Genomic DNA, 25,856 nt, shown 5'->3' with positions numbered 1-25,856 from the left:
GCCATCAGGGCATTTGGTTTGGTCAGCTGCAAATGACAGTCCAATATTTTACAGAATAAAGCTTCATACAGAACCACAGAATCACAGAATCATTAAGGTTGGAAAAGACCTGTAAGACCATCACGTCCAACCATCACCCCAACCCCACCATACCCATTAAACCATGTCCCGCAGTGCCACGTCTACACATTCCTTGAACACCTCCAGGGATGGTGACTCCACCACCTCCCTGGGCAGCCTCTTCCAGTGCTTCACCACTCTCTCAGGAAAGACATTTTCCCTAATATCCAATCTAAACCTCCCCTGGCACAACTTGAGGCCATTTCCTCTTGTCCTGTCACCAGTCACTTGGGAGAAGAGACCAACACCCACCTCTCTGCAACCCCCTTTCAGGTAATTGTAGAGAGCGATGAGGTCTCCCCTCATCCTCCTCTTCTCCAGACTGAACAACCCCAGTTCCCTCAGCCGCTCCTCATCAGACTTGTGCTCCAGACCCCTCACCAGCTTCGTTGCCCTTCTCTGGACACAATTCAGACAAGGTCACTATCACAAGACGCCCTGATCTGCTCCCTAAGTCACTGCTGGGGTTCAGCAGCTCCGGCGCTGGTCTGACAGGGCTCTAATACTTCCCGCTTGAGAGCTGCCTCTCATCTGCACAGACCACTGCGTGAGCAAAGGAGATTCCACATAGACCTACCTGCACTATTGCTACGTGGAGTATCCAGAACATACATACATATATATGTGTGTATATATAAATACATACATATGCCTAGCCTTTATTTGCCTTACAAGTAGAGAAAGATGGAAATTGTTCCTGAGAGTCAGACACGACCACATTGGCATTACGTTGCGACACAGTATGTTTGAATATCATGTTTCTTCCACTTTTTTTAAAAAAAAGCACGTTACGGCCATTTAAAAAGCCTAGCATAATTATGAAATGAAACATAGTAATTTCATTTATCAGGAGCTTTTTTCAATCAAGCTGCAACACACACTGCCAAAGCCTAATTGTTTATACAAGAGCCAAAATTGATATGACACATTCCCACTGAACTACCACACACAGTGTAGTAATTCATGCAGAGTTTAGTTATGTGACTGCGTTTGCGACTTTGATTTCAGAAACCGCAAAGTCTACAAATACACTGGGTACAGAGCCCAGGCTGAAGGGAGGAAAAATGAAAGGGCTGAGTCCTACTCCATTACTGAGTGGCAGCTTTAACCCATTGCAGACAGCAAAAGACACCTCCCAAGCAACGAAGAGAATCTCTGAGGACTATTTCTTTAACCTGTTTTTTCCGCTTACCCCTGCATTTCTGCACATCGTAAGCAGGCAGCGGATCATGTTATCCGTGGAATGGTTAGTGCTGTAAAGATGGCCAAGGCAGATTTCTTTTAATTCTTACAATGGTTGATAAATTTTCTTATTTTACACCAAACTTCAAGCATGGCAGTCATATTACACTGGCAACTTTATTCCCAGAGTTAGATACACCCAACTACCTGCCGACATGTCTAACTACCTGCCAAAATGTAAGTGTAAATTCGACAAAAACACTAGTTCCATTATGCACCATAACACAGAATGCAAAAGGAATTCACAGGAACAGTCACACAGACAACGAGTGCCAATACGATTATTTCTTTTGAAGAGCAGGCGCAGTCGGGGCCAAATCTCAAGAGATCAGGAAGATCTAGAACCACTGACCCACTTGAGCTCAGACGACAAAAAATACTCCGTTTCCTGGGAGCTGCAGACACATCGGTACCTCTCCCCATACCCTCCGCAATCATAGGAGGTGGTTGGCTGTTTTGATCAACCACTCCTTGCTAGGGGGAAAGCAGTAATGGAGGAAAAACAGGACTAAACTGAGATCAGATCTCCTCCCTAGAAATAGCAGCCTTGTCAAGATAAGCCTTCTAAGGATATGTAGTGACTTGTATTACCTGATTTTAAAATCATTGGCTTTTTTTCACCCCCACTAGGAATGAAAAGAGAACTCTTACAGGAGACTCCGCACGCACACCTCTGTTCAGCAGAGATGAGGATCCCTGTCACTGTGCTGCAACAATTAATAAACTCTAAATGCTGATGCACAAAGGCAAGACTGCCTCTCACAGAGCTCCCTGGTACTTCACAACTGATGCACCCTGCATTAAGTCAGCCTATATAATATGCTTTAATCTCTTGCAACCATCTAAGCTGTGAAAGAGACAATTGCCTAATAAAGTGAGAAGGTCGAACCAGAAGGTGTTTCTGGTTCAGCAACACTCCTTCCTTTCGATTTCTCTGTAGCTCTGTTACTACACTGCAACCTTAAAAAATTCCATCTTCTCTATCAACATAAAAAACCTGATTTTTTTTTTTTTTTTTTTTTAAACCTGCTTCTATGGTTTCCCTTGGTAATTTATTCCATATGCTCCCCTTTGACCATGAGGCATATCTTTTGGAATTCTCAGTTATGGTTTTTAACTTCCAGTCTTTCCCAGGGTTAGACAATATCTTCCTCTCTGAGGGAACCTTCTCATTCTACTTTAACAAGTCCTTTCAAATTTGCAAGCTGCACTTTTCCTGGGTCACGCACACCCAACACCCAGCAAGGGCACAGCACAGGTGAGAAGGACAGCACCAGTCTCTCTTTGTCCTGTCTGTTCTCAACTCGCAGACCACTCCTACAGCTATTTCTACTTCCTCCACAGGTTCTGCAGCTTTGTGTAATCAAGGCAGACCTAGAGAAAGCAGGGAGGAAAAAGATGCTGTTGGGGTACCCCAGCAACTACTGAATGTGGTATCTGGCTGTACTACTCAAAGCAGATTGGTTTTGCTGCTTTGCACATATAAAATGGTGCAACACACCTCTTACTTCCATGCAACATCTGCTATATGAATCATGAGTAGGACAACTGCTGCTTCAAGCAGCCAGCCTGGAGAACCAACACGTCCTGCCTGCTTGGTTGCTGAAGGTGGTTTTCAAATGAAGGCAGAGTGGAGATGGAACCGGCTTATTAAAATGCTAAACAAGAATAACCTTACCACACGTTTCACATCATTTCCCACATCACCACCTGGCCTGTCATTCTCCCCTTTCAGAGGACAATTCCTTTGTTTGCACAACAGGCATATTTAGAGGCTAGAAACGTGCCAGCTATTTACCAACAATCCACAGCTTCCAAAAGTACCAGCGCTGCGGTCCCTGTGGAGCAGTGGAAAGTGCTTCGGTGAATACCTCTGGCCTTCTACATACGGGTGACAAATTATCGAGTTAAGACTGCAGCAGCAAAGATCTACTTAATCAGCAGACTACTAAGGAGCACAGGGCATAAGATGTAGCAGTTCATGTCTGCAGTGCCATTCTGTGCATGGAAGCCATAAACTCAATTGACGTTCCCAAAACCCCTCCCCGGGGATTTGTTACTAAGGTTTGAGTGAAGCAAGACATTTCCATATGTGAAGAGTCCCACTAGCTTCTTTCGAAAGGACACGCATGCTTCTGTTACCTAAGTCTCTATCAGCAGTTTAAGATCAGACTTGGCCTGTAGAGAGCGGAGCTAACGAACCCATACATTTGTTTTGAGATGGGCCCAAACAAAACGCTTGTTCCAGACAGTCCTGAACTACAGGATTTGAGTCTAGAAACCACATTTTCCAATCTTGCATTTCTTTTTACTGCTCACTGATTGGATTACTGAAAGATCTAGTGTCTGTACCTTATTAACCATATTCCAAAACATCTAGTGTCAACTTCAATGTCCACCTACAGTGGTCCCATATGAAACACAACCAAGCCCAGGCAAGCACCTCCATTTCAGGTATAGAAGTACCCATGAAAAGAGTTTGGGGTTTTCCAAGTGTTACAGTGGGGAGAAGAATGATGACCGGGGGTGTAAGGCAGGGTAGACGGTTTCCTATTTTCTTCTTTCAAACATTCGATATTCGGGGAACTGCGCGGCACCTTATAATGCCTTATGGAAGGAATGCTGGTCATTTAGATTACTTTATTACATTATTACTGCATTAAAAACCATTATTCATGCCCTCGAGCTGCATTCACTGAGCTCTCTCTTCCTTCTGAATGATTCATCTATTATAGTATTATTGCTAAAATGGATGTTCAGCATTTACAGATGTGAAATGCCTCTATTTGTTTAAATTATACCACCAAAATCTTTCCCACACACTTTCCCACCTCTCCCTCCAGATCACGGGATAAAGGAAGAATTTGCTTACTGGAGAAAAAGCAGTTACTGTGCTGCAAAATTAATTCTCTCACTCACACACACAACTACAGAAGAACAATTTTTGTTTACGGGTAAGAGGAAAAAACATCCCTTGGTGCATACCTGTTGGTGTTATACTCTAAACCCCCAACTTCCTTGCTTGCCTGCAAAAGATCAAGAATTCCTGCTGAACTTCCACTCTCTTTCTTTACTTTGGAATTGCGCCCTGGCTTTGCCTCTGTGTCAATGTGAAGCAAATCTTCATCTGACGAGTCATCGCTCTGCAAAAACAAGGAAAAGGCTCAAAAAAGTGGAAATTGAGTTAGTCAACAAGAACAGCACAATAATTTCTGCAGCCTGCTGCTCCTCCAAAGACACAGGGCTAGCATTTGTAATTTGCTTTCATTAAAGAAAACAAACAAACAAACAAACAAACAAACAAACAAAACCAGGTACATGGTAAAAATCAATTTCCTTGCAGCCTGTAGGCATGGTAGGTTTTTCTTTCCCCTTCCAACCCTGGAGAACCAGCTTCAGAATCTGATCCTGCACATGGGATCAAACCACTGTAACAGTGGTGTTTCCAGGTGCTGCGTTGCCTTCTCAGCCCCTGCTCCTGTTCTTTGAGACCACGACCCATGTAGCAAAAGAAGTGAATGTAGAATCATAGAATCATAAAATAATTTAGGTTGGAAAAGACCTTTAGTATCACCAAGTCCAACCGTAAACCTCACCCTGCTAAGTCCACCAAAACCCTGCTAAATCCACCAATGTGATACGTGTGGCCATACCTCTTGTCAGCCCAGATATGCATCAGGGCACAGGTCTGTACCTTGCAAGACTATTAACATAGCCAATTCAGGCACCCCTGTGCCACTTCTGCCATCCCTACTGCGAGAGAACAGGCAGATCTGACAGAAGAATGGGATAGACACATATAAACAGCGGCATCTCAGGCCACTGAAGGAAGCTACCTGCATCTAACTGTCTTTCTGAGCTGGTATCTCTATGCAGTGTAGGCTAGAGTATAATAGAACAACTTTTTTTTTCCCCCATTTCCCCATTCCCTGCTTTCAGGCTTCTGAAGTCCCAGCCCTTATTGCTTAGCCTGCCAATCACTGTTCTCTCCAGGAACTGGCCTCCCTCCTTAAGTTTCTGCACGGTGAGACACCAGCATGTTTTTCCCTGTTCTCTGCGCACCGGTCTCCAGACGTCAACTACTGCCTCAGGCAAGGAGGTCTGCACTTGCTCTTGAACATCCCTGAGCCAAAGCAGGATGAAAAGGATTCCTTAGTTCTTAGGGCCAAACATTTCAGTCACCTACAGTTGTGTGTTAACAAGCTATTTCATTTCTTCTGACTTATTCAGATACTATAATATGAATTTGTACTAACCACAGTTGGGCAAAACATTTAATTTTAATGTCATTTAATGTCATTTAATTTCCAGCATTGAGCTTCAATGCTAACACAGAGCAAACTTATGCCCGTGCTGTTCAGCTTCTTGAAGGTAAGCTATCAAGGGGCACATTGACACTGCCCCAAGTTAGGGAGATGCTAAAGTATCATGCTGAGTCAAGGGCATTCTGGATGTATAATGGGCAGGGGGAGACTCCACTAAGTGATGGCAAACCAAACCTTTAATTGCTACATAGTACGTATTAAGGGCTTCTTGCAATGCGAAACGCCAAATGACGCGAGTTCAGTTGTATTAGCATTATTCTGAGTTTCATCCATCAAACATGAACATGGAAACTTAACGACCAGTGTTCAAAGCACATGGAAATGGGAGGGCAGAGACAGGTTGGGAGCACAGCTTGGGACGGACCCTTCTGCCTGTCAGCAATGTAACATCAAGCCAAGTATGACAGCAAACTCCTTCTGACCCGTCCCAGTCCTTCTTACGGCTTGCTCCTGCTCTTGTGTTGTGATACAACTGCCACGGTCCGCACGCACGCTTCCCATCAGGCCTGATCATGTTCAAGCAGTTCAAGCCACAGTACCAAATTATGCTTAGTCTGGGCAACGCCTGAATGCTACCTCATCTGGGCAGACTGTGACTGGAGAATGAAGGAGAGGACGTGATGACTTCCTGTAAGAAGGCTTTGCTACTGCCGTTACAGTACTGCCCCACATACCGTTAGAGACATACAACGGGTGCTTGCTTGTGATAGGTACAATAATAACCATACCTTGTATGATACCGACTCCACCTTTGGCTTCTTAACAGGAGTGTGCTGCAGAGTGTCTTTTTTATCTGATAAAACTGAATTAAAAAAAAAAAGAAAACCAAGTCATGGTTCTTTTCCCTTCGAAAGACAGCACTCCTAAGCCATAACTTATAAAGCAATTCAAATCCACTTATACTTGACTGACAGTTAAGACACGTCTTTCTTTATTATAAATCACATAGATTTTAAAGACTAATTTTGGACAATCAACACATAAGACTTTGTTGTGCAGATACAGACAAAAGAGGAAATACTCTTACAGGGCAGTTCTCTTTTTGTAGTGTTTTTCTTCCTTCTGATTGGAAACTCATCAATTTTTAGTTCACCATCATCTGACACATATTCATATTCATCTCGTACAGGTTTTGCTTTATCTTCTTTAAAATTCTGCAGTGACCCAAACACACTAGTGTTCAGCTGGGTTTTGACTCCCTTTGAACTGAAAAAAAAAAAAATTAAAAATCAGTAACAATACTCTGGTTGGAAAACATTTTGCGAATTGACAGGGAGGAAGACGACGAGTATCTTTATGTAGAAATCTCAGTCAACTTGAATACTTTCAGAGGTGCCACAGCAATTCAAATAATTTTATAAATACATTTCTATACCTACAATTTATATCTCAAAATATGATGCTGACTAGAGTAGCTTTGGCTGGCTTCAGATAAGCATTGTATTATTTAAAGCTGTCTCAAGGTATTTCAAGATATGCACAATCCACACTCAGCATGCCGAGTTCATTTAACAGTTTCTTAAAAACGTACCCTGAGTAGGATCTGCACAAAACCCACTTAATATAACTCAACTAGTAAGAACCTGAAGTGCCAAAACATGAGACACTGCTTGAATACTGAAGCCACTATTCTCAGGCAAACTACCAGCCTCAAAGATAGGTCGTTGCTGTTATGGCCAGCTACGCTTGGTTCTAGGAAAATCAGGTCCTAGAGCGAACTTTTCGCCTAAGTGTATTTTCTACATTGACCAGAAAGGCAGATTTTCACCTTCTTGTACAAAAAACCGTAAATAATGAGAAGACTTTTTAATTTGCTTTTTTTAATTGATGTGCATGGTCATATTTTTTACTTACCCAAGCAACTTCTTATTAGAGAAAGAGAATGTAAATTTGTTGTCCTTATTTCCCGATAAAGGCGTCTTTTCTGATTTGTGTTCCTCTTCCATTTTTAGAAGTGAATCAGGTTTACTGTTCTGAAAGGCAAAAGACCCAAATCGAAACAATAAAATTAGCTGTATGAGTTAGTGGTATTTCAGATTCCTAGGTAACGGCAGAGAATCCGTTGATCTATATGCAGAGAAAAATATGTTCCCCCAAATGTAGTAAGTAAGAGAGGATTATAATCTTCCTTAGACTACGTGGGGTTTAGTTCAGGGACTTTTCCCCATTCAAGAAGCACTTCAGCACCAGTTTAAGCATTGCCCACCACAAACACAATGCCAAATTTAAATATCACTCTCTTCAGTTGATACAGAATGATGTAAAATACTAAACACCCATTTCGCGAATCAGAGCACAGGCTAAGCACGCCGCTCATCAGCGTCGTGCCTGTGTGGCTAAGGGCAGAATCTAGCACAGTGCCTGTAACCTCGCAAATGCGACTGCATTTTATTCCCAGGCTCCACTTGCTTCTTTCACACCTTCAGAAGAGCTTGAATTATGAGTTTAATAATTTAATATCAAAGTCATTCAGTGCAAAGGAAGCCTTTGATTATTTTTTAAGCATCGCCTTAATACTTTCCTAAGCTGTACTGGCTGCGGAATTAATTGGTACATATCGATCTAATCCCATTAAGCGTGACTTTTTTTAACACAAAAAATTCAGATGCCTCTAATGTTAACGAATCATGATTCTTAGTAGTTTCCCCATGTGAAAAAGCATGTAGTTTTGATTTGTTTTGAGGAATTTGTTTGCACCTTTGTCATTAGAAGTTCACAAAGCAAGCAAAATCCAGATGGCTATTTCTGTCAGAACGCCTAGTGTCACCTTCTTTTAAATGGTACCTGGAGAAAAAAATCTATTATTCTGTGAATGAATTTTACTCACCCTACATTAGCCCTCCAGGAAGGCAGGGTTTTAATTCATGTGGCATAATTCAGATTTCATTAACTCTACTTTTATGCCATCATTAGTTATTGACTTCTCTGGAACTACTCCAGACTTAAAGTAGTACGACTATGTTAAAGTAAGAATCACAAAAGAGATGAGCACTGAAAAAATGTCACTATTAAGAGTGTTCTCACTGGCTTCAAGAAGGCTGAAGATGGACAAGTCGCCCCCCTCCTTTACCAGTGATTACTTGATTATTTTCTGCTCAAAATTTTTTCTTTGGGAACTGAAAACTGGTGCCTTGTACTCTCTGCTTAGGTAGACCTATCAACATTTCTCCACCCTTGACTTATCGCTATGTGGCAGAATCAGCGGCAGAATTTAACAGCAGACATTACCTTATATTTCCATTTGGCTTCTGTTTTGCTTTTATTTTGCTCTCGAACTTCAAATTTCTCCACCTCATTCTGCTTACTAGCAGTTTCCTTATTGGGAACACTTAAAACATTCTTTGCAGCCTGGGGAAAAAGTCAGCATGTACTCTTAATGAGGATGGAGTGCTGGCATGTTACAGAAACACATTTTTTATCTGGAATATAACATGATATCTTTTTGACAACTCCTCTTCTGATTCATTCTCTTTGAACCCAAATATAAGATTCAATCAAATATCGCTGCCTCAGAGAATGCAGAAGACTCGCTGCGTTTCTCCTTGATATACCAACATACAAGATTATAGTAAAAACGTACTAATTTCCCTGCCTACTGCTCCGTGGACAGGTTCTGCAAACTGCATACAAACTACTAGGAAATTCAGAAGCATTTTCGAAAAGGCTTATGGATACTTCTTAACAAAGAGTGTACAATACATTACTCTGTCAGTGCCTCAATGAAATCCTGGCCCCTACTGAAGTCAGCAGCAAAATGCATGTCGAATTAAAGGACATCAAAATGAAACTTGTCCTACAGGGGCAAAAATGGAAGCAAACTATTGTTTTATCTTCATTCACTTATTCTAGAGCAAAATCTCATGCAAATAAGATGCTTTAGAAATTAGTTCCTTCATCTTTGATAACCGATTACGGAAATGCACACAAGAGTGCTAACAACACTTGAAATAAGAATATAATCGTTCAAGGGACAAAAAAAAAAGCCATTCAAAAATATCTTTTCATTTTCATCTCGCCTCAGTTTGAGCAGGGAACTGGCATTCAAGCCAGACTTGGCTTGAATGAATACATTTCTTGGAGGCTCCATATCAAACAAATAACCAAGCAAACAGTCAAATCAAATCAAAGAGTCAGGTAAAAACAGGGCGATAAGCTAGCACGTACAAAACTTTCATTTATTTCAGCGGAGACAGGGTTTTATACAGTGTTGCTTAAATGATTTTTTTCATGACACCTAAGGAATGCTTTTATCCCTACTACGGTGAGAGAACATAAAATACGACCCACCTTCCCCTTCTTTGGCGTCTCGATCTTTGTCAAAGCCTCCTTTGTGTGTGCCTCCAGCAAGTCGAGATTCGGGATGGCTGGCGGTGGACTCTCTTTTGCCTTCTTTCCTTTCTTTTTTCCTTCTCCCTTAACTTTTGGTGTTTTGGGAGGCTTAGGGGGTTTGGGTGGCTTGGGAGGTTTGGGGGGTTTGGATGGCTTGAGTTGTTTGGGGGTTTTCACAGTTTTGGGAGTCTTTTTTTTAGGGAGCTTTTCTACAGGTGGGGGTGGAGGCGTCACTTGGACGGGTGATGGTGCCTCCTCCTTCTCCACAGGACAGATCTCCTCAGCATTTGTGTTGGCACTCGTGTCTGCTTTGCTGGCTTTCGAAGCATTCTGTAGTTTAGCACAAAAAAGGGAAGGCATTCAGACCCCCCTGCCTCACGTTAAATATTCCCCTGCACCCTCCCTTCCTTGGGGAAACAAACCCCAAAGATCCCCCCTTCAATAAAGGGGTAACTGCATTCACAGTCAGGCTGGCCGGGGAATGAAGACCACATCACATGCCACAGTACGCTCTGCTCACCACTAATTCCCGCCCCCACGTTGCTCAAGCACAACTTTGGCCTGGAGAAACTCCAGTGGCTTCGTGAGGAATGTAACTCTCACCAGGTTCTACCATCAGGTAGGACTGTTAAATGGACCGCCCATACAAACAAATGTATAAAATAAATGGTCTTTTGTTTAAAATGCTAATCAGCTTGAACACAAACCATTTCCATTTAATTCAGACATGATAAATGTAGCAGAACCATGTTTCATGCCCTCAGGAAAAATAAGCAGTAAAATAGCTGCCCAATTAACATTAACACTGTCTGACTTATTAAAAAGAAATTATTTTCTGCTTAACTTGCCATTCTGACTATCAGAAAACTTATATACTACATTAAAGAGGATAAAAGGACAAGATAGAATTCAGTTTTGAGGTCTTTGGATATAGCTGTCTTCTTAAAACAAGCTATTGTCACCTTGCACTGTCACACACCTCCACTAAGTGGAATACGATACCAGACTTAATGGATGATACCTCCATGCAACCTCCTTTTTCTGGGTTTTATTGCATTGGTTTTTCTTCTTGGGGGGGGTGTGTGTGTATAATTATTATCGCATTTGCTATAGTAACTCTGCCTAGAAGCCAGCCAAGAGCAAGGCTTCCTATTGGGACAACATACAGAATAGTCCCAAGTTCAGACAATGGCATAGACAAGACCGATGAACATAAGGAAAAGGAGATACTACATAGGGAGCATGATCACGGGGATGGCAACAGTGCTGAGTTCTATCATATTTTTGAGTAGGGAGTAGCTAAAGCGAAAGAGAAAATAAGGATGGAGAGGGGAGTGTGGCTAGTCCAGCTAGGAGAAGCTGGAGGAGGAAGGATCTAGGACAGGCAGGCACAGCGTAAAGCCGAGGAGAAAGCAAACACGAGCCTAGAATATGTGGAGAGTCAGTCACTGACAAGAGTCCTGAGCATTCCCCCTACTGCAAAACTTCACATGAATTCTTTTAATGAAGAGAGTGAGAAAAAAAGATTTATTTCAAGTCATCTATTTTATAGCCTAGATTATTAAAAGACCCACAATATAGTTAATATTATGAAAAGACTACAAACCTCACTTAATCTTATTTCTTTGGCAAGGTCCTTGATAAGTTGTGCTGGTTTGAAGTTTTCTGGTAGTTCATCTTCATGCTCTGCTAAAGCCTAAAACAGAACAAAGCCAGGCTGCTGTTTCCGTGCATGTTTTTTTTCAAAAATATATATTAAAAAAAAAAACCTCATTAAGTGACATATCAATATTTTTCCTGTGTACTGAAATAAATACTGACTGCATCAGTAGTCCAAATAAGGAAAAAATACACTTTTTTCCCCTTCTGGATGTTATTGCAAATAGTTGTCCTGAGAGAACAACAAAGACAATAGTCTTTTTCAGATATTATTGCATTTTCACAACTGTAACATCACTTTGCTCACCCCCTTATATGAGGTTCTGTGAGAAATTCCTTTTCTACCTCTACAAGGAGAGATTGTCTTAGGCTGGTGTCTTCAGTGAGTATAACAAGCATATACCTTGTCAGCAGGGTGGTTTGGGACCTCCCTGACAGGACTAACATTTGCATTCACTTGTCACGTTATAATATTCAAAGTTCAACTTTACCTAAATGCCAACACAGTCTCACTTCCTTTGACTCACTACTTGTCATCTGCATGGCAAGTGGCAAAATAAACAGAATGACATAGAGAAGAGAGCTTCCACACCAGTCAGTCCTTCTACAGGAAACCAGGGAGCAATTCTGAATTCAGGCTCAAACGCTGGCTTTTTGCAGTAGGGAGCAGCCAGGTCCCTGACTACGTTTAAATCTGGGACAGCCACTTAACTGACCTAACTGCGTATGCAACGTTGTGCACTCAGTTGCTCATCCCTTCTTAAAATGTCTGAAAATCCTAAAGCTGCTGGTTCCCCTGTTCACGTTTTATGATTGAATGGCCTGTCTCCTGAAGCTAATTCCCCAAACCTTTAGGAGCAACACACGCAAGAATAACGCTTCTGAAATGACTTCAGCAGGAAATTCAGGCTGCAAAGCCCTTTAAGCCTTCTCCCCAACCAGTATGTATTTCCTGGCTCAATTAACGTGCTGATTTGCAGGAGCTGGGCACCTTGTGCGCACAAAAACGCAGGTGTTGTTCTAGGCTTCGCTCACATACAGAACCACTGCTTAGTTGACTTGGCACATGAAAATCCTCGGAGTCAGGGAAAACATTCATTCAGTATCCTTTTGGCCCTGTGCAGAATTGACTTTTTTAAAACTCTGGAGGTGCCTTTTTCTCTGCTGACTCCTTGTGTGGCACTATGAAATCCCAGCTATCACCCTCCTTCCCCGTTCTCCCAGTCCCTTCTCTTTGGGATTTTAGAATTAGCTGTTTTGCTACAAAGATACTATTTCTTCTAGCATTTGCTCTCTGTTCCAGCGACTGACAAACCTGAGGAACACACAATATTAAAACAGGCTGCTTCTCCTACCTGTTTTTTAGTCCATGACCTGAAAGCACCATTGAGAATTTTTGCTCCTTGGAGTAAATGAGCAGGAGGTTGTTGCCCAGCTTTATGCAAGCCTAAGTAGAGGGAAGAAACAATGCCATTCAAACACTGCTAGCTAAAGTTTTTTTACATAAAGTCTTTAATTGGAAAAAGTTTAACTGTGAAAGTTAACTCTTTGAAAGTCGGTCACCACAAATGAATCCCTATTATAACTTGATGGTAATAAGGAGTATATTTACTGTGTCATAAATCCAACTCAGCCTTCCTACACTGCGCTCCTGCAAGTTATGTCTACACTGGCAATCCTTCCGGTTCCTTTCTTGGTCCCATACTCAAGCTAGCTTCCACGTTCATACATCCTAGGCTGTGGGAATAAAAAGGTACCGTCAGCGGTTCTTTTATTCTGCCTGAAAAAGCAAGTACCAATACGTGGAAACAAAGGTTATATCGGGCAAAGCATTTCACTTCTGCATGAGTACCAGCTTGCCTAAACTTTTCCCCTCATTCCAGTTTTTGTTCAGAGTCAGTCACAAGGAGGTCCCTTCCAGGCGACGCTCAGAGGGACCCCTCACCTTGCTTATTAATTAGACACATTTTTCTCATTATAAAAGCATCTGGTGGGTGTCTCTAGACACACTCTGTAATAAGAGAAATAGAGGCAAAGAGCAAAGTGAGACCGAATCTGTAAAGAACGTACACGCATGGATGTCTGGATCCACTCTGAAGGAATCTAATCTGGAAGATTTTGAATTTCACAGAAAACTTTGCTCTAATTCTCAGTGCGCCTGCTGGCCACATCTCTGATGTTCCTGTGGCCCCGTGTATATGCGACCTGCCCAGGTACTTTGACCGGGATCAGCAGAATGATGGGAGAAGAAAGTGCTACGCTATGCCTCGGGCTGAGAGCACATGTAGTTCATTAGGTTAAAACAGGGAATGAATCCAGACTTGACAAGCAACTAAAAACTAAACTGTTAACATTATTTGCCTCTGAGGCAACTTAAATACATTTTATAAAGAAGATGAAACCTTCCCTTAGGCATAGGTAAAAGGGACAGTTAAGATCCTTCCTAGAGCGAGACGGCAAGATATTAAGGGGAGAGCTGGACCACACCGGCATGTTCTGCTGGTATGTTAAAATTAGTTTTCAAATACTAAACAAGCCTGATTTTGGCCACCTGTCCATCTTCTGTGTGACACATCAGCAGAAATTAAGAGTAACTATTTTCAGGCCCCCAAAGCTAAGCAATTAAGGCAGGCAAAGAAATGTAGTTTTACCTTTGAATGTCTCTAGTAGATGCTTTCCCATATACCAACACGCAGTTTCGAAGTTTGGAAACTGGGTCAGACTGACGATTTTCAATCGTCTTTCTACTTCGTATGCCCTGCAATACAAAGCCACATGAGCTTAAAGCATAGCAGGTCACAAGTATGTATGTCGCATAGTGACAAGCACTGCTCATAAATGCCCGAGGTTCATTTTGCAGTGCTTCATTTCTTTGTGCCGCTACCAAGTATTCTGGTATCAGACCAAAAGCAAAACATAAAAATAACACTAGTAAGAAACTGTGCGATACAGATGTAAGATAGTTTTATTGCATTATTTGTCCAGTATCAGTAAAGAACTACTTGTATTGTCTTACACTGGGCAAAGAGCCCAGCTGAGCAGGTGGGGGCTTATCCGGAAGGTGAATGGCACGTTCTAGGGTAAAACTCCTGACAGTTTTTAACAGTTCTTCCTTCAGGACTTGGCCACATCAATCCAAATGCCTCGCATATCCTTCCATGCGCTACGCAATAGGTGTAAAGACAGTTTGGAATAACTCAGCATGGGAGAACACGGTAGAAGGGGACAAACATGGGTACGCTTTCCAAAATTGCCCAATAGAGCTCCATCAACGTTATTGCAAATGGAGGCTAATTAATAGGAGCAAGGATGGACAATTCATTTAAAACTGAGCCCCTACCTAACTTTAGATTTTAAAGAGAGATTACCTCATCTGCATTTCAACACTTAGACTATGTAGAAAATGTCCTGCAAAGGCCAGGCAGTCTACAGGTGTTAGAGTTGCATAAATCCAACCTAAGAGAGAAAAAGAAGAGCCTCGAGGATAAAAACTGCAATGACAGTAACAAAGACTTCACTCACAACACGATGTTTATACTTCACTTAGCAACTTACTTCCTAGATACCAATACAGCTCTTCAGTCCAAGTCAGCACCAGAACCACATACGCTTTGAACAAAGTTGCCTCTGGCCCCTTGTTTGTTTTGCACGATAAAGGCCCAGCCCAGCAAGGTGCTACGCACCTTTGACTCCCAGTCCCAGGACTACCCTCAACGGTGGCAGACAGTGAAAGGGGACATACTGCTCATAATGAGATTACTTTCTCGTTATGGTGAAAAACAGCAGCAGCTACATAATGGTAGCTGCTTTCACATCACCATAAATATCTGTGACAGCTCCTGACACTGACTTTATCGTAGTGCCAGGAACAGGTGTTTTCGAAACACTTATTTTCATACAAAAATCTACTTAAATTAGTGAATCTCTATAAATTGCTTGGTGTTTATTCCACCATCTGCTCCACATATGGTCATGAGAGAAATACCTACTTTCCACTTTTTACAGTCAAAGTAAAATTCAAGTGTGTAAACATTCTGTGTAAGAATATACTCACACACAGAAAAATGGCACTACTGGATGTTGCCTCCAAAGCACAAGTACCAGTGCTGTTACTTACTGATGCCGCCTGGAAGCCTCAACTCAAGATTATGGATCGAGCGGGCAGTACATCGTTTAAAGGCACACAGAGTGAGAGAAAAACCCTGTCCCAAAGAGATTAGAGTTTCAACAGGCAACAGGGAGTGCTGGAAACAGCAATGCAAATGAGAAAATAGTTGTTCATGGTGAGAGGCAGGTGAATGACAGGGGCAGGAGTAGAACTGCGTTCACTTACAACTCTGCACTATCTGCGGATCAACTCCCTATCCTTTTGAAGATCCTCCCAGGAACTGAGAAAAACAAAATCCACCATCCCTAACCTGCAATGAGAGCCCAAGTCTATCAAGTAACCCATAAAAAGCCCTGACACCCAGGTCTTCAGCCTCATGTGAAATCGTAAATGCACGCTCACACTTGTGGAGGCACCTACAGTTCCTTGGTCTCACGGGGAATCAATGACGGTGAAGAGGATTTTGTGGGGAGTCACGGTCAGCAAGTAATTCAATGTGAATTCGCTTAAATGGCAAAAAGCACCGATGTCATGGGTGGATATATACAGAGGACTCATGAGTTACTGCAACCCCGCTAGGCCAAGAGCGGAACACTCTACCTACTAGCTGCATTTTTAAAAGGCTGCTAAAATACTGAAAGAAAGCAGTTCTGATTTTTTTTTTTTTTTTGGTAAGCATATGAAGTTATACTTCTACTGAGAATTAGACTTCATACTTTGTCAGCGAAAGTGGTCAAATCACATCCCTCTAGCATTTCAGACATGCTATTTCAGCAGCTCTAAAACGAGCAGGAAACCTCACCTGCAACAGCCTGCTCACCTGATGGAATGAAGAGTGTCTGTCCTTGTTTAACTGTGCATTTGTAACATTTATCTACTTGGTCTGCAAAAAACATCTCACTGTGGTTTGCTGCCGATTGCCAGCGTTCATAAAGAGAAATGTTTGCAGAGGCTGGTTTGATGAGATAAAATATCTTTTCTCCCTGAATTAAAAAATATAAAATTAGCAACAAGCAGCCAAACCAAGCAATGCTGCACTGGCACAGATTCATGCACACACACGTGCGCACACAAGTACACAAGCACACTATCTAAACAAATATACAGCATTACATATTTTAAAACTATTGAAATAAAATTTACTCGTCAGCTTTGTACAGAATGGCTGAAATAATTACATCACTAGCTGATAACACTTGCTCACATTTGTGGGACTGATGGTGCAAAAAGTTTACAGCGCCAGATTCCATCACCCGGCAAAAGCAGGATGTCATATCTTTCAGGTCTTAGGCAACGTATGTGCAGAAGGCACTAAAAAAATATTAAAATCCAAATGCAATGAAAATACACAGACAACTCCCACACTCCAAGTGGCTTCCTCGCCAGACCCTGGCGCTGTCAAGAGCGTACCCGCTTAGAGCAGTGAAGGCTCCGTGTATTTCTTACGGATGCAATGGGACTGTGGGGAAAAAAAAACTGAGACCTGAATTTGGGAGAGAATTTTGCATGTAAAATTTAGTTCGTTACTAGATACACCGCCAAAACATGACCCCTCACCTTCAGCACATGGTACCACGCGGAAGCTCCTCCCGAATCTATGTGGAAATCTGTGTAGCTGTCCTTCACACAGATCAGGCAGTACTTGGTAACTTTTGGTTTAGCCAGAAGAGCATCATCAGGCCAATAGTTTTCCACCCAGGACAACTTCTTAACTATGTCTGGAGGCTCTACAAAACTGGACATCCTTGACAGAGAGAATGGAAAACAAATATGCATCCCTTTAAAAAAAGAGCACGAGGACCCTGATTCAACAAAAGGCAGAGCGTGACTCTAATATTTGCAGGGCAATCTGAAGCAGCTCCTTACATGTCAGTGGAACTGCTCTTCATTCAGAAAAACTGTGAAAACTGTTTACAGAGATTTAAGGCTTTTTAAGTATGATGACATAGCAAGGATCCTTTGACTTCTTTCAGTAACAGTATTTATGATCAAGTACGCGCTGCTTGTATTTTTCCAGTCGCTGCCTCTTACCGCGCAGGCTGTTATCAACAGCGCTCTTATCACAGCCACTTTTCCAGCCCCCTTCAGAAGGGGAAGTGAAATGTGTGCCCTCTGACATAAACAATCAGGCAAATCTTAAAAATTTGCAAGTTAAGCTTAATATTAAAAATCCTAATAACAATAACATTAATACTTAAGGAGTAAGTAAGTCTTGATCTGATGCTGAAAATCACAGTGATCTTTGTATTTAGATTGAGTAAATTATATTAAAAGCTCAGAAGAAGGGAAAAGTCTAATTTGGGTTGATAATGTGAATATATTTAAAATAGAACATATATAATATTAATTTATATAATTTATACAAATGAATATATTTATTTACATTGAGCATGTATTCATATTGTACATTTATTTCTATAACTTATATGTTATGTTTCTCTTAAATATACAATATATACTATACATCACAGCTAAGACGATGTAGTGGCATGATAAACAGGTATTAAAAGTGTTTCATCCCAGAATGTGCTAAATTTTATGTTTAAATAGTCCAAAATTTGGACTAATATTTGCAGGGGGTGGAGGTTCACTGTTGGATGTTCTAAAATATCACGTCAGTAAGAGTATCTGCACTTTGAACTAAAATTAAATGCTCCCGTGTGTCATTTATACTCGCTGTCAAATACTGATAACAATAGCTCCATTTAAAATGGCAGGGAAAGATGGAGCAGTGCATTCAATTAAAGTGTCACTGTCTATGTTAAGAAATAAAATATTTGCTAGTTAATGTCTAAATTAGCAGCATATGAGTGACAGCTCCAGCAGTCCTTCAGAACAAAAGACCTCCCGTTATTCTGGGATAATGGCAGAAAGCTAAGAAAATCTCAGCTGAAGATACTGGTAATCTTTGAAGCCTGTAATTACTAGAGATGCTTTCTGCAGAAATGGGTGTGCACTACTAAAACACTAACTACAGGGCTAAAGGTAATGGCTTTAAAAAAATTGAGCTTGTAATTATTCATCAGCCGCCTTTTTTAAGGCTACTTTAAGTCTTCTTGCTAAAATGGAACGCTCCCCCAGACAACCGTTCTTTATTTTTCTGTTGACACGCATCACCTTCTGTGTAGCGTTTGTATAAATCTTTGCCTTCTCTGACGCTTCCCTTCTAGAAGTACTAGCTACCCAGAAGGACTACAAGAACTGTAAAAATGATTTGCACAGTTGCATGAAGTTCAATACATTATAGATGCATCTGCCTACTTCTGGAATAAAAGCACAGCTCAGGTGATGAATACAGCTATATAAAGCACAAAGCAATAACTTGAACTCTTCGGCATTTACATCAGCTAATTATCCTATATATAAAACACGAGGAGAATAGTAGGCTTCCTGTCATTGAGGATTGGTGATATTCACACAGCCAGCACCATTACCTCTGGCTCACCGCATCACTAAAGCACCTCAGCCTCAAATTCAGAGCTAATCTCTACTGTCACACCCCTCAACTTTCCGCCGAGAAGTCAGCATCACTCTAATTCTGAACTGCTGTCATACAGATTACAGGTTAACCCCCAAAAGCACCGAAACTAAAACTGTAACGCATCGTCTAGGATCACAAAACCATAATAATTTCAAATTTACTCTCATTCAAGGACATTTGGTGACATGTTACGCTATACCTAGAGCCACACCTCATCTATTCACTTACTCTTCGCTACTTTGAATGGAACATTTCAGTAAGCAATATATGATGCTCTCAAACCAGCGCTATACAAGTGGGATGCTCACTGCTGTACAACACCTTTTAAAAAAGAATGCTCCGAGGAGATCACCATGTTTTAAGATCACCTTAAGCTGGAAGGAGGGCTGTCGTTGCCTTACATCCATCAGGATTCCCATCGCACCAGAAAAATAACACGGAGTGTTAAAAAGTAAGACCCCTTATGTCCATGTTCTCCCACAAACCCACATATAGTTTTATCATACCTCTGTGGTCATCTCTGTCCTCCTTTCTTTGGTCTTACCAGTATTTGTATCTGGTCTTACCAAGTAAGTATTTGGTCTTACCAGTATTTGTATTGAAGTACCTAAGATCCTACTAGGAACACACTACGTTATCATTCACTACCAGGACAGGGCAGAGAATCTGCTCCTGGCGCATCAAGTTATGTTCTAGTTATAAATCGCTAGTATCTAGTTGCAATGAATTAACTATACCTATACTACTAGAGTTAAAATAAAACTGAAAGGTGCCAAAATGTTCTGTTCCAATACGTGCATCCTGATGGCACATGAATGCTGATGATACGCAGGCATGAATCACCGTGACAAATGCTGGCGCATTTAGTCCGCTATGTACCATTCTCCTCATACAGCAAACAGCACTTTCATTTCCGTGCTTTGCCTGAAGTGGCTGCGTACGGACGATGCAGCGGAGAAACAGAGCGCCAAGAAGCCGCTACCCCAAGGTTAAAGCAGTACTTCCTAAAGAGGGAACCAGGGGAGAAGGCAGAGGCTGTTCAAACTCCCCCAGCCGAACCCCGCCACGTACCCCGCACACTGCGCGGCGCAGCAGGCTGGACTCCTACCTCGTGTCCGAGAACTCCAGGTTGGTCACGTTGAGGACCCTTTTCCTGTTTGTACTGTAGTAGTAATCCACAAATTCCTTCAGCTTCATCTTGCAGTCTTTCTGCTTGGTGACATCAGTGACATCAACACTTCTCTCTGGCCCTAAAAATTAATTCATTGAAAAAAAGATTGAAGGGCAGCCTGACTCGCCCCATTTTGTATGCCTGGGGGTGAGTTAACATTTCGAGAAACATCTCAGTCTTTTGATTTTCTGATCTTCTTCGTCTTTGTATCTTGCCTGTTCTTTATGTACGTACACACATGTACACATATATATAAAAAAGACGTGTATCTACATAAAATGTATATGCACAAAATGGCACTTTTATATTCATGCCCCTGACGTAATTATTTCTGTAGTTTTTATCTTTAAAGGACTAATGTTATTTTGAAGCTATTAATTTCATTATGGATTTTATTTGTTTGGTGAAAATGATATGCAAACACCTGTATATCCACAGAGTAAGCCCTACCCACCACACTGTAAAGGTCTCGTGATTGTAGACAGAGCGTAATACTGTACAGGTTATCTTGTCAAATGGATTTTCCAAAATTGTAAGTTCTCTTATGCTCTATTTTAAATTTTTCCTTAGGAAATCTATAATTAAGGGGGAGTTTTGCAGGAAAATACCCATTTTTTAACATGGTATTTCAGGTGCACCACAAAAAAAATTGACTTTTTGTTATTTTACCCAAAATTACACCTATCAAAAATCCATCCCCTCTGTATTAGAGTACAGAGAATAAGCTGCTAGTACTTATACGCTTCCTCTGACAGCCCTTGTTGGATACAAATCTCCAGTGCTAATCCTAACAGTATTAGTCAATTAACGGAATTTTACACTGGGCACACCAGAGAACACATGGAGAAAGTCAGAGCTTTGTGAAGAATGCCCATTTCTGAGTGCACTCTCTTATCTTTTCTGCAAGAAAAGCATCTCTCCAGTCTTTCTTCCCTTCAATTTTAATTGGCTGTATTTTCCCTCTCCCAGCATTTCCTTCGTAGCCTTTTTCACGTTAGGAGAGGAAAAAAAAATCAATTTGTTTTTTCATGAAATGCCAGAACAGTAATGATGTATTTGGCAGTCTCGGTTGTGGTGGTTTGTCTTCTGCTACTTACTTTAGATTGTTTCTAAAAGACGTTCTAGGTCCAATGTAATAAACTACAAAACGGCGAGATAAATCCCTGCCTGGGAAATCCCGTTCAAGCGAACTAACCCCGTGGAGGTTAGACCAGGGCGTATTTGTTCCGTTCACTTTCAAATCTGGTGCCAGCTCCAGATTAAACAACCCGTGTTCCTCCTCTCCAGCTTTTCACTAACAGTTCTGTTGGGAGGGTGGATTATTTCAGCTAGAGGCTGAGAGAAAGCCAGCAGATGCGTAAGGAGCACCTAGGTCATACAAGAAAATCTGCTAAGTGTAGCAGATGGACAAGGAAAATACGTTTCCTGTAGAAGCAACGGGACAGAGATAACAATGAAATCAGGGGTCTTGAATTCTCCTTTATTCATAGTTATCTCACTGCACACGATCACCGCAAAAGCAACAGATAGAGTCAAGAACACCAGTGGCTGGTGATAGCACCCTTCAGTCTGGGGAACAGGTCAATGGCCCGGTGAGGAGAGTGCAGGAGGAAGGGGTGGTTAGCAGACTATATAAAGAGATAAAGGGACCACGAAACGCAGATACGTTGGAGCGGGAGTCATGGCTCCAAAAGGATGATGCCTTGCCAGAAGACTGGAAGGAGAGAGAATCGGGCAAAGTGACAGAGAGGAGAGACAGACGGAATGAGAGAGGACAAGAGATAAGATCACAAGTGCTAAAGGAAGAAGGATGCGGAGACAAGACAAGTGACTTCAGAGCACTTCCATGGCTCCTGGCCAAGGTATGTCTTCCAAGGTGGGATGACACGATGACTTGTGAGAAGATGCAGTACAATACCCTGCTCAGATTAGGGACAGGAGGATGCCAAAATGAATTCAAACGACCAGCAACAATAAGAATAGCTCTCACTGACACCAGTGTTAAAAAACGGACTGCCTTTGCAGCGTGGGAGTCTCGGTCTAGTAATTCCTTCAATAATACAAAGCGAGATGGCAGTAATCAGTTAAGACCTGGCCTGAAGAAACCATTTCTTGATACTACGACTGCTTCTTTTAATGCGGTGCTATGGATTTCAATACAGTCTGGCTCAGGCTCACCGTAAGACACACAAGTTGGTACAAGAAACAAGAGTGAATTAATTGCTAATTACAAGCTACCCCTACATAACAAATATTGAAGTCAGCATAGCTCAAGACAAAGACAATATTTTACAATATATTTTACAATTTTTTATACAAATAATACGTATTTTTTTAAAAGGCAGCTGAGCTTCAAACAGTACAATGCCACCTGCTTGCTAGATACCCACCGACGTAGTTTTCAACATCGCTGACGTAGAAGGTGGGTGCGGGTACGGACAAACCCAGGCCGTCCTTCTTTGGGACAAGGATGGGCTCTGCAAAACCATTTTCTTCCAAATACTCTGTTGTTAGTTGGCTGCCTGGCACTTTCACGACTATATCTTCAGCACTGAAAAAGTAAACACAGATTCAATGGTGAGGTGCTTCCATGCAGAGTTTGGTATCTTCTGCATTTCACTACTGAAAGGGAAAGGTTATGAATAAGCAATTATATGCAAATTAGGTGTACAAGACACAAGCCAAAAAGCCATTTATTGCAAAGCACGCAGGGCACGCTAAAATCGTCCAGAATCGATTTGCTCAAGCCTCATGCACCAACTACTGGAAACTCCTAAAATAACAGCTTACGGAGAAGGACCGTTTTCCTCAACTATAGGGATCTGTCGAGTTACCGGTGATCAATGTTAAAGAAATTCGTTTTAAATGTTCCACGCTAAAGAAGGCAAGATTAAAAGTGTTACATAATCTCAAATAAATTGTCCAGGAAATACTTTGCAAATCGTTTTTAAGTAGTCAAATAAATTGCTCGGGAAATGTTCTGCAAATCATTTTCAAGTTGCCGGGAGGGCGTCAAAGGGACTATGGAAAGAGCAGCTTCATCAGACGACCAGCTACTGGCACCGACACCTCTCAAGGGAAATTCGAGTCCAATTTCTAGATCTTTCCAAGAGTAAAACACTTTGAATTCTGAGTGAAAAGTGACTGTATATGAAAGACCTTCAGTCCCAAAACTACCCTGCTGCCGTGTGTAGTTTGTCAGCCAGGCTCCGAAAATCATCCGGCAGGCCGGGGCCACGGCGGCTGGTGGGGGCAACACCGAAACCTTGAGTGTTCACCCCAAAAAAGCACTACCCCCCAAAAAAGCGGGTAAGGCTAATACATGACTGCCCTCTCCTGCAGCAGTTCTGAACTACAGCTCACGTCTTCACACTGCACCAAAAACCGGCGGGAAAGGAGACGAAGCTGCAAGCGCTGCCATGGCGGCCGGCACGCTCGGGCCTCACCGCCTTCGCTGCCCCATGAAGCCCAACCTGCGGCAGAGCCCCTGACACCCTTTAGCTGTGGGGGGGATCCCCCACACCCTTTGCTGTGGGGGCTCCTCCTTCGACCCCACCGGGCAGGGGGAACCCCTCGCCGTGGGCCTGCTCAGGCCACCCTGGTGGGGTTTGAACCCCAGAGAACAATGGCCGGAGGCAAACAGGGCTAAGCTGCCGAAACCCCGTTTATTTCTGGATCACCCCAGCCACAGTGAATCGGCAACAGCTGATCAGGAGGGAAATTTAATGAATAATTAATTAAAAGGAGCGTTCCTCATTTATGTGAGCATTGGTACCGTACGCCAGCAACGTGCAAAGAAGGAGGCTGGAGATTTTGAGGAGCTAGAAGCAAACCATGATTTACCACTAAACCTCTGCACTTTACAGTGCCCATATATATCTCGCGTACTTGTTCAAGTCCGATTTGCTTCTGTATGTGCCACAGAAACGTACACGTAGTCGTAAAGACAGATCAGTACCAGAGCATCTAGTAATGACCATGCCAAAATGGAGAGTCTAGCACCTATGCTGAGCTACGTGAACCATCAATTTAATTACTATTACTACTACTATTACTACTCTAATGCTATTTTGGTATTAAACACTCAGGAGAGGAATGACATGAATTATATTTTTTGCCTTTTTGCTCTCTTTGCTGTTCCTTTTGATCCGAGCCTCACCAAGGGACTAACCATGGGTTATAATTTACTGTCGTGTGCTGTGACTCAGCAATGATGTTTCTGCCTCTGAACTGAGACCCCTTTTTCCCTTCACCACGTTCTGACTGACAAGTGTTGGGTTTTGTTCTGTGAACATCTGCAGATTTCATTCTTTTTCTTCAGAAGAGAAAATTTCCCAACAAGACTTTGTTTTACTTATGGCGCAAGCGTAGATGTCAGAGGTCCGAATCTTACAGGCACTCCTTTTGGCTACAGACTCTTCTTTCTCAGAAACTTTAATTTGGCAGCGGGATTTTCTTATGCGGACATTTATGTGAGAAACCAGCAAAAAAAATGGGGGCCCGTGTTTTTTTTACAATTTGTGAGTGACTCAGAGATACGGTGCATGCGAGTGCAATCTATGTGAGTGCAATCTCAGAGGTCATCCAAGGTTACCGAAATCTTTCTGCCTAGGCTTTAAACCTTTTTTAAGAAATTACCTTTGCAACCTGTCAAATTGCTCTTTATATAACCAAAAAAAAAAAAAAAAGCTAAGACAAAAATGTAGCAGGCCCAAATAAAAATAGCCAAGCAAGTGAAAATACCGGACCCTGAGTTCAGTGAAACACATCTGTAAGCGCTGCAAACATTTTACACAGGTATTTTCAGCCTTTTCCTTAACCGGCCTAAGACCAGTATCTGAAATGAAATGTGACATTAAATTCTCCGTAAAAAAAGAAGTTTTGTGTTTATCAAGTACATTTTAACTGTCTCCAAGGATTCTTCTAAAATAATTAGTCATTAATAATTAAGGATTTATTTGGCTAGGGCCTACATTAAAGAACCAGAAGAAAATCATCACTCTTACAAATGGCTGTGAAGCAGCCTAATAAAGTGTGGAACATGTCACCCAACAATTAGGACTATTCATTACCCCAAATAAGAGAGCCTTTGTCACTGTAGCAACTGAGGACGTCATTGTTCTTCTTTTCAAGATGGAGACAGACTTCAGCAAAACCATTAGTATTTTTGAGAACTGGATAATTCTATGCAATAAATTGGTTAGTTTCTTATGCAAGCGAATGTTGTAGGGGCCAAACACGCTCTTGTTCTTGTCTTCACAAATACTAGCTTCTACGGATGTCCGCAGGAACTGGGCTCAGTCAAGAGCAGATTTGAATATGGCTGCACAAATATAAAAAAGGGAAAAGCCTGGGACATCTGCAAGAAAACAGCGCTCATTGAAACTTCATTGTTCTGTACTACGTAATGCTTTCAGCAAG

The 25,856-nt window shown here is 41.9% G+C and overlaps 1 protein-coding gene across 1 annotated transcript in view; it reads right to left on the bottom strand.

Annotated features, from left to right (window-relative positions):
• PHF2 (PHD finger protein 2) overlaps positions 1-25,856 on the bottom strand; it is an 88,123-nt gene that overhangs the window by 11,692 nt on the left and 50,575 nt on the right. Inside the window, exons 4-17 of the mRNA XM_059823142.1 lie at positions 22,826-22,986; positions 20,373-20,514; positions 17,341-17,527; positions 16,604-16,766; positions 15,044-15,131; positions 14,327-14,433; positions 13,031-13,122; positions 11,623-11,712; positions 9,975-10,346; positions 8,916-9,035; positions 7,542-7,660; positions 6,715-6,893; positions 6,416-6,489; positions 4,348-4,505 (exon numbers count right to left, since the gene is read on the bottom strand). Of these exons, the coding sequence (XP_059679125.1) occupies positions 4,348-4,505; positions 6,416-6,489; positions 6,715-6,893; positions 7,542-7,660; positions 8,916-9,035; positions 9,975-10,346; positions 11,623-11,712; positions 13,031-13,122; positions 14,327-14,433; positions 15,044-15,131; positions 16,604-16,766; positions 17,341-17,527; positions 20,373-20,514; positions 22,826-22,986 (2,052 nt within the window). The remainder of the gene's footprint in view (positions 1-4,347; positions 4,506-6,415; positions 6,490-6,714; positions 6,894-7,541; positions 7,661-8,915; positions 9,036-9,974; positions 10,347-11,622; positions 11,713-13,030; positions 13,123-14,326; positions 14,434-15,043; positions 15,132-16,603; positions 16,767-17,340; positions 17,528-20,372; positions 20,515-22,825; positions 22,987-25,856) is intronic.

Source organism: Gavia stellata, chromosome 12 (genome assembly GCF_030936135.1).
Source record: "Gavia stellata isolate bGavSte3 chromosome 12, bGavSte3.hap2, whole genome shotgun sequence".
NCBI classification, from domain to species: Eukaryota; Metazoa; Chordata; class Aves; order Gaviiformes; family Gaviidae; genus Gavia; species Gavia stellata.
Note: the sequence above shows the minus strand (reverse complement) of the source record. Positions and strands in the feature narration are given on the sequence as shown.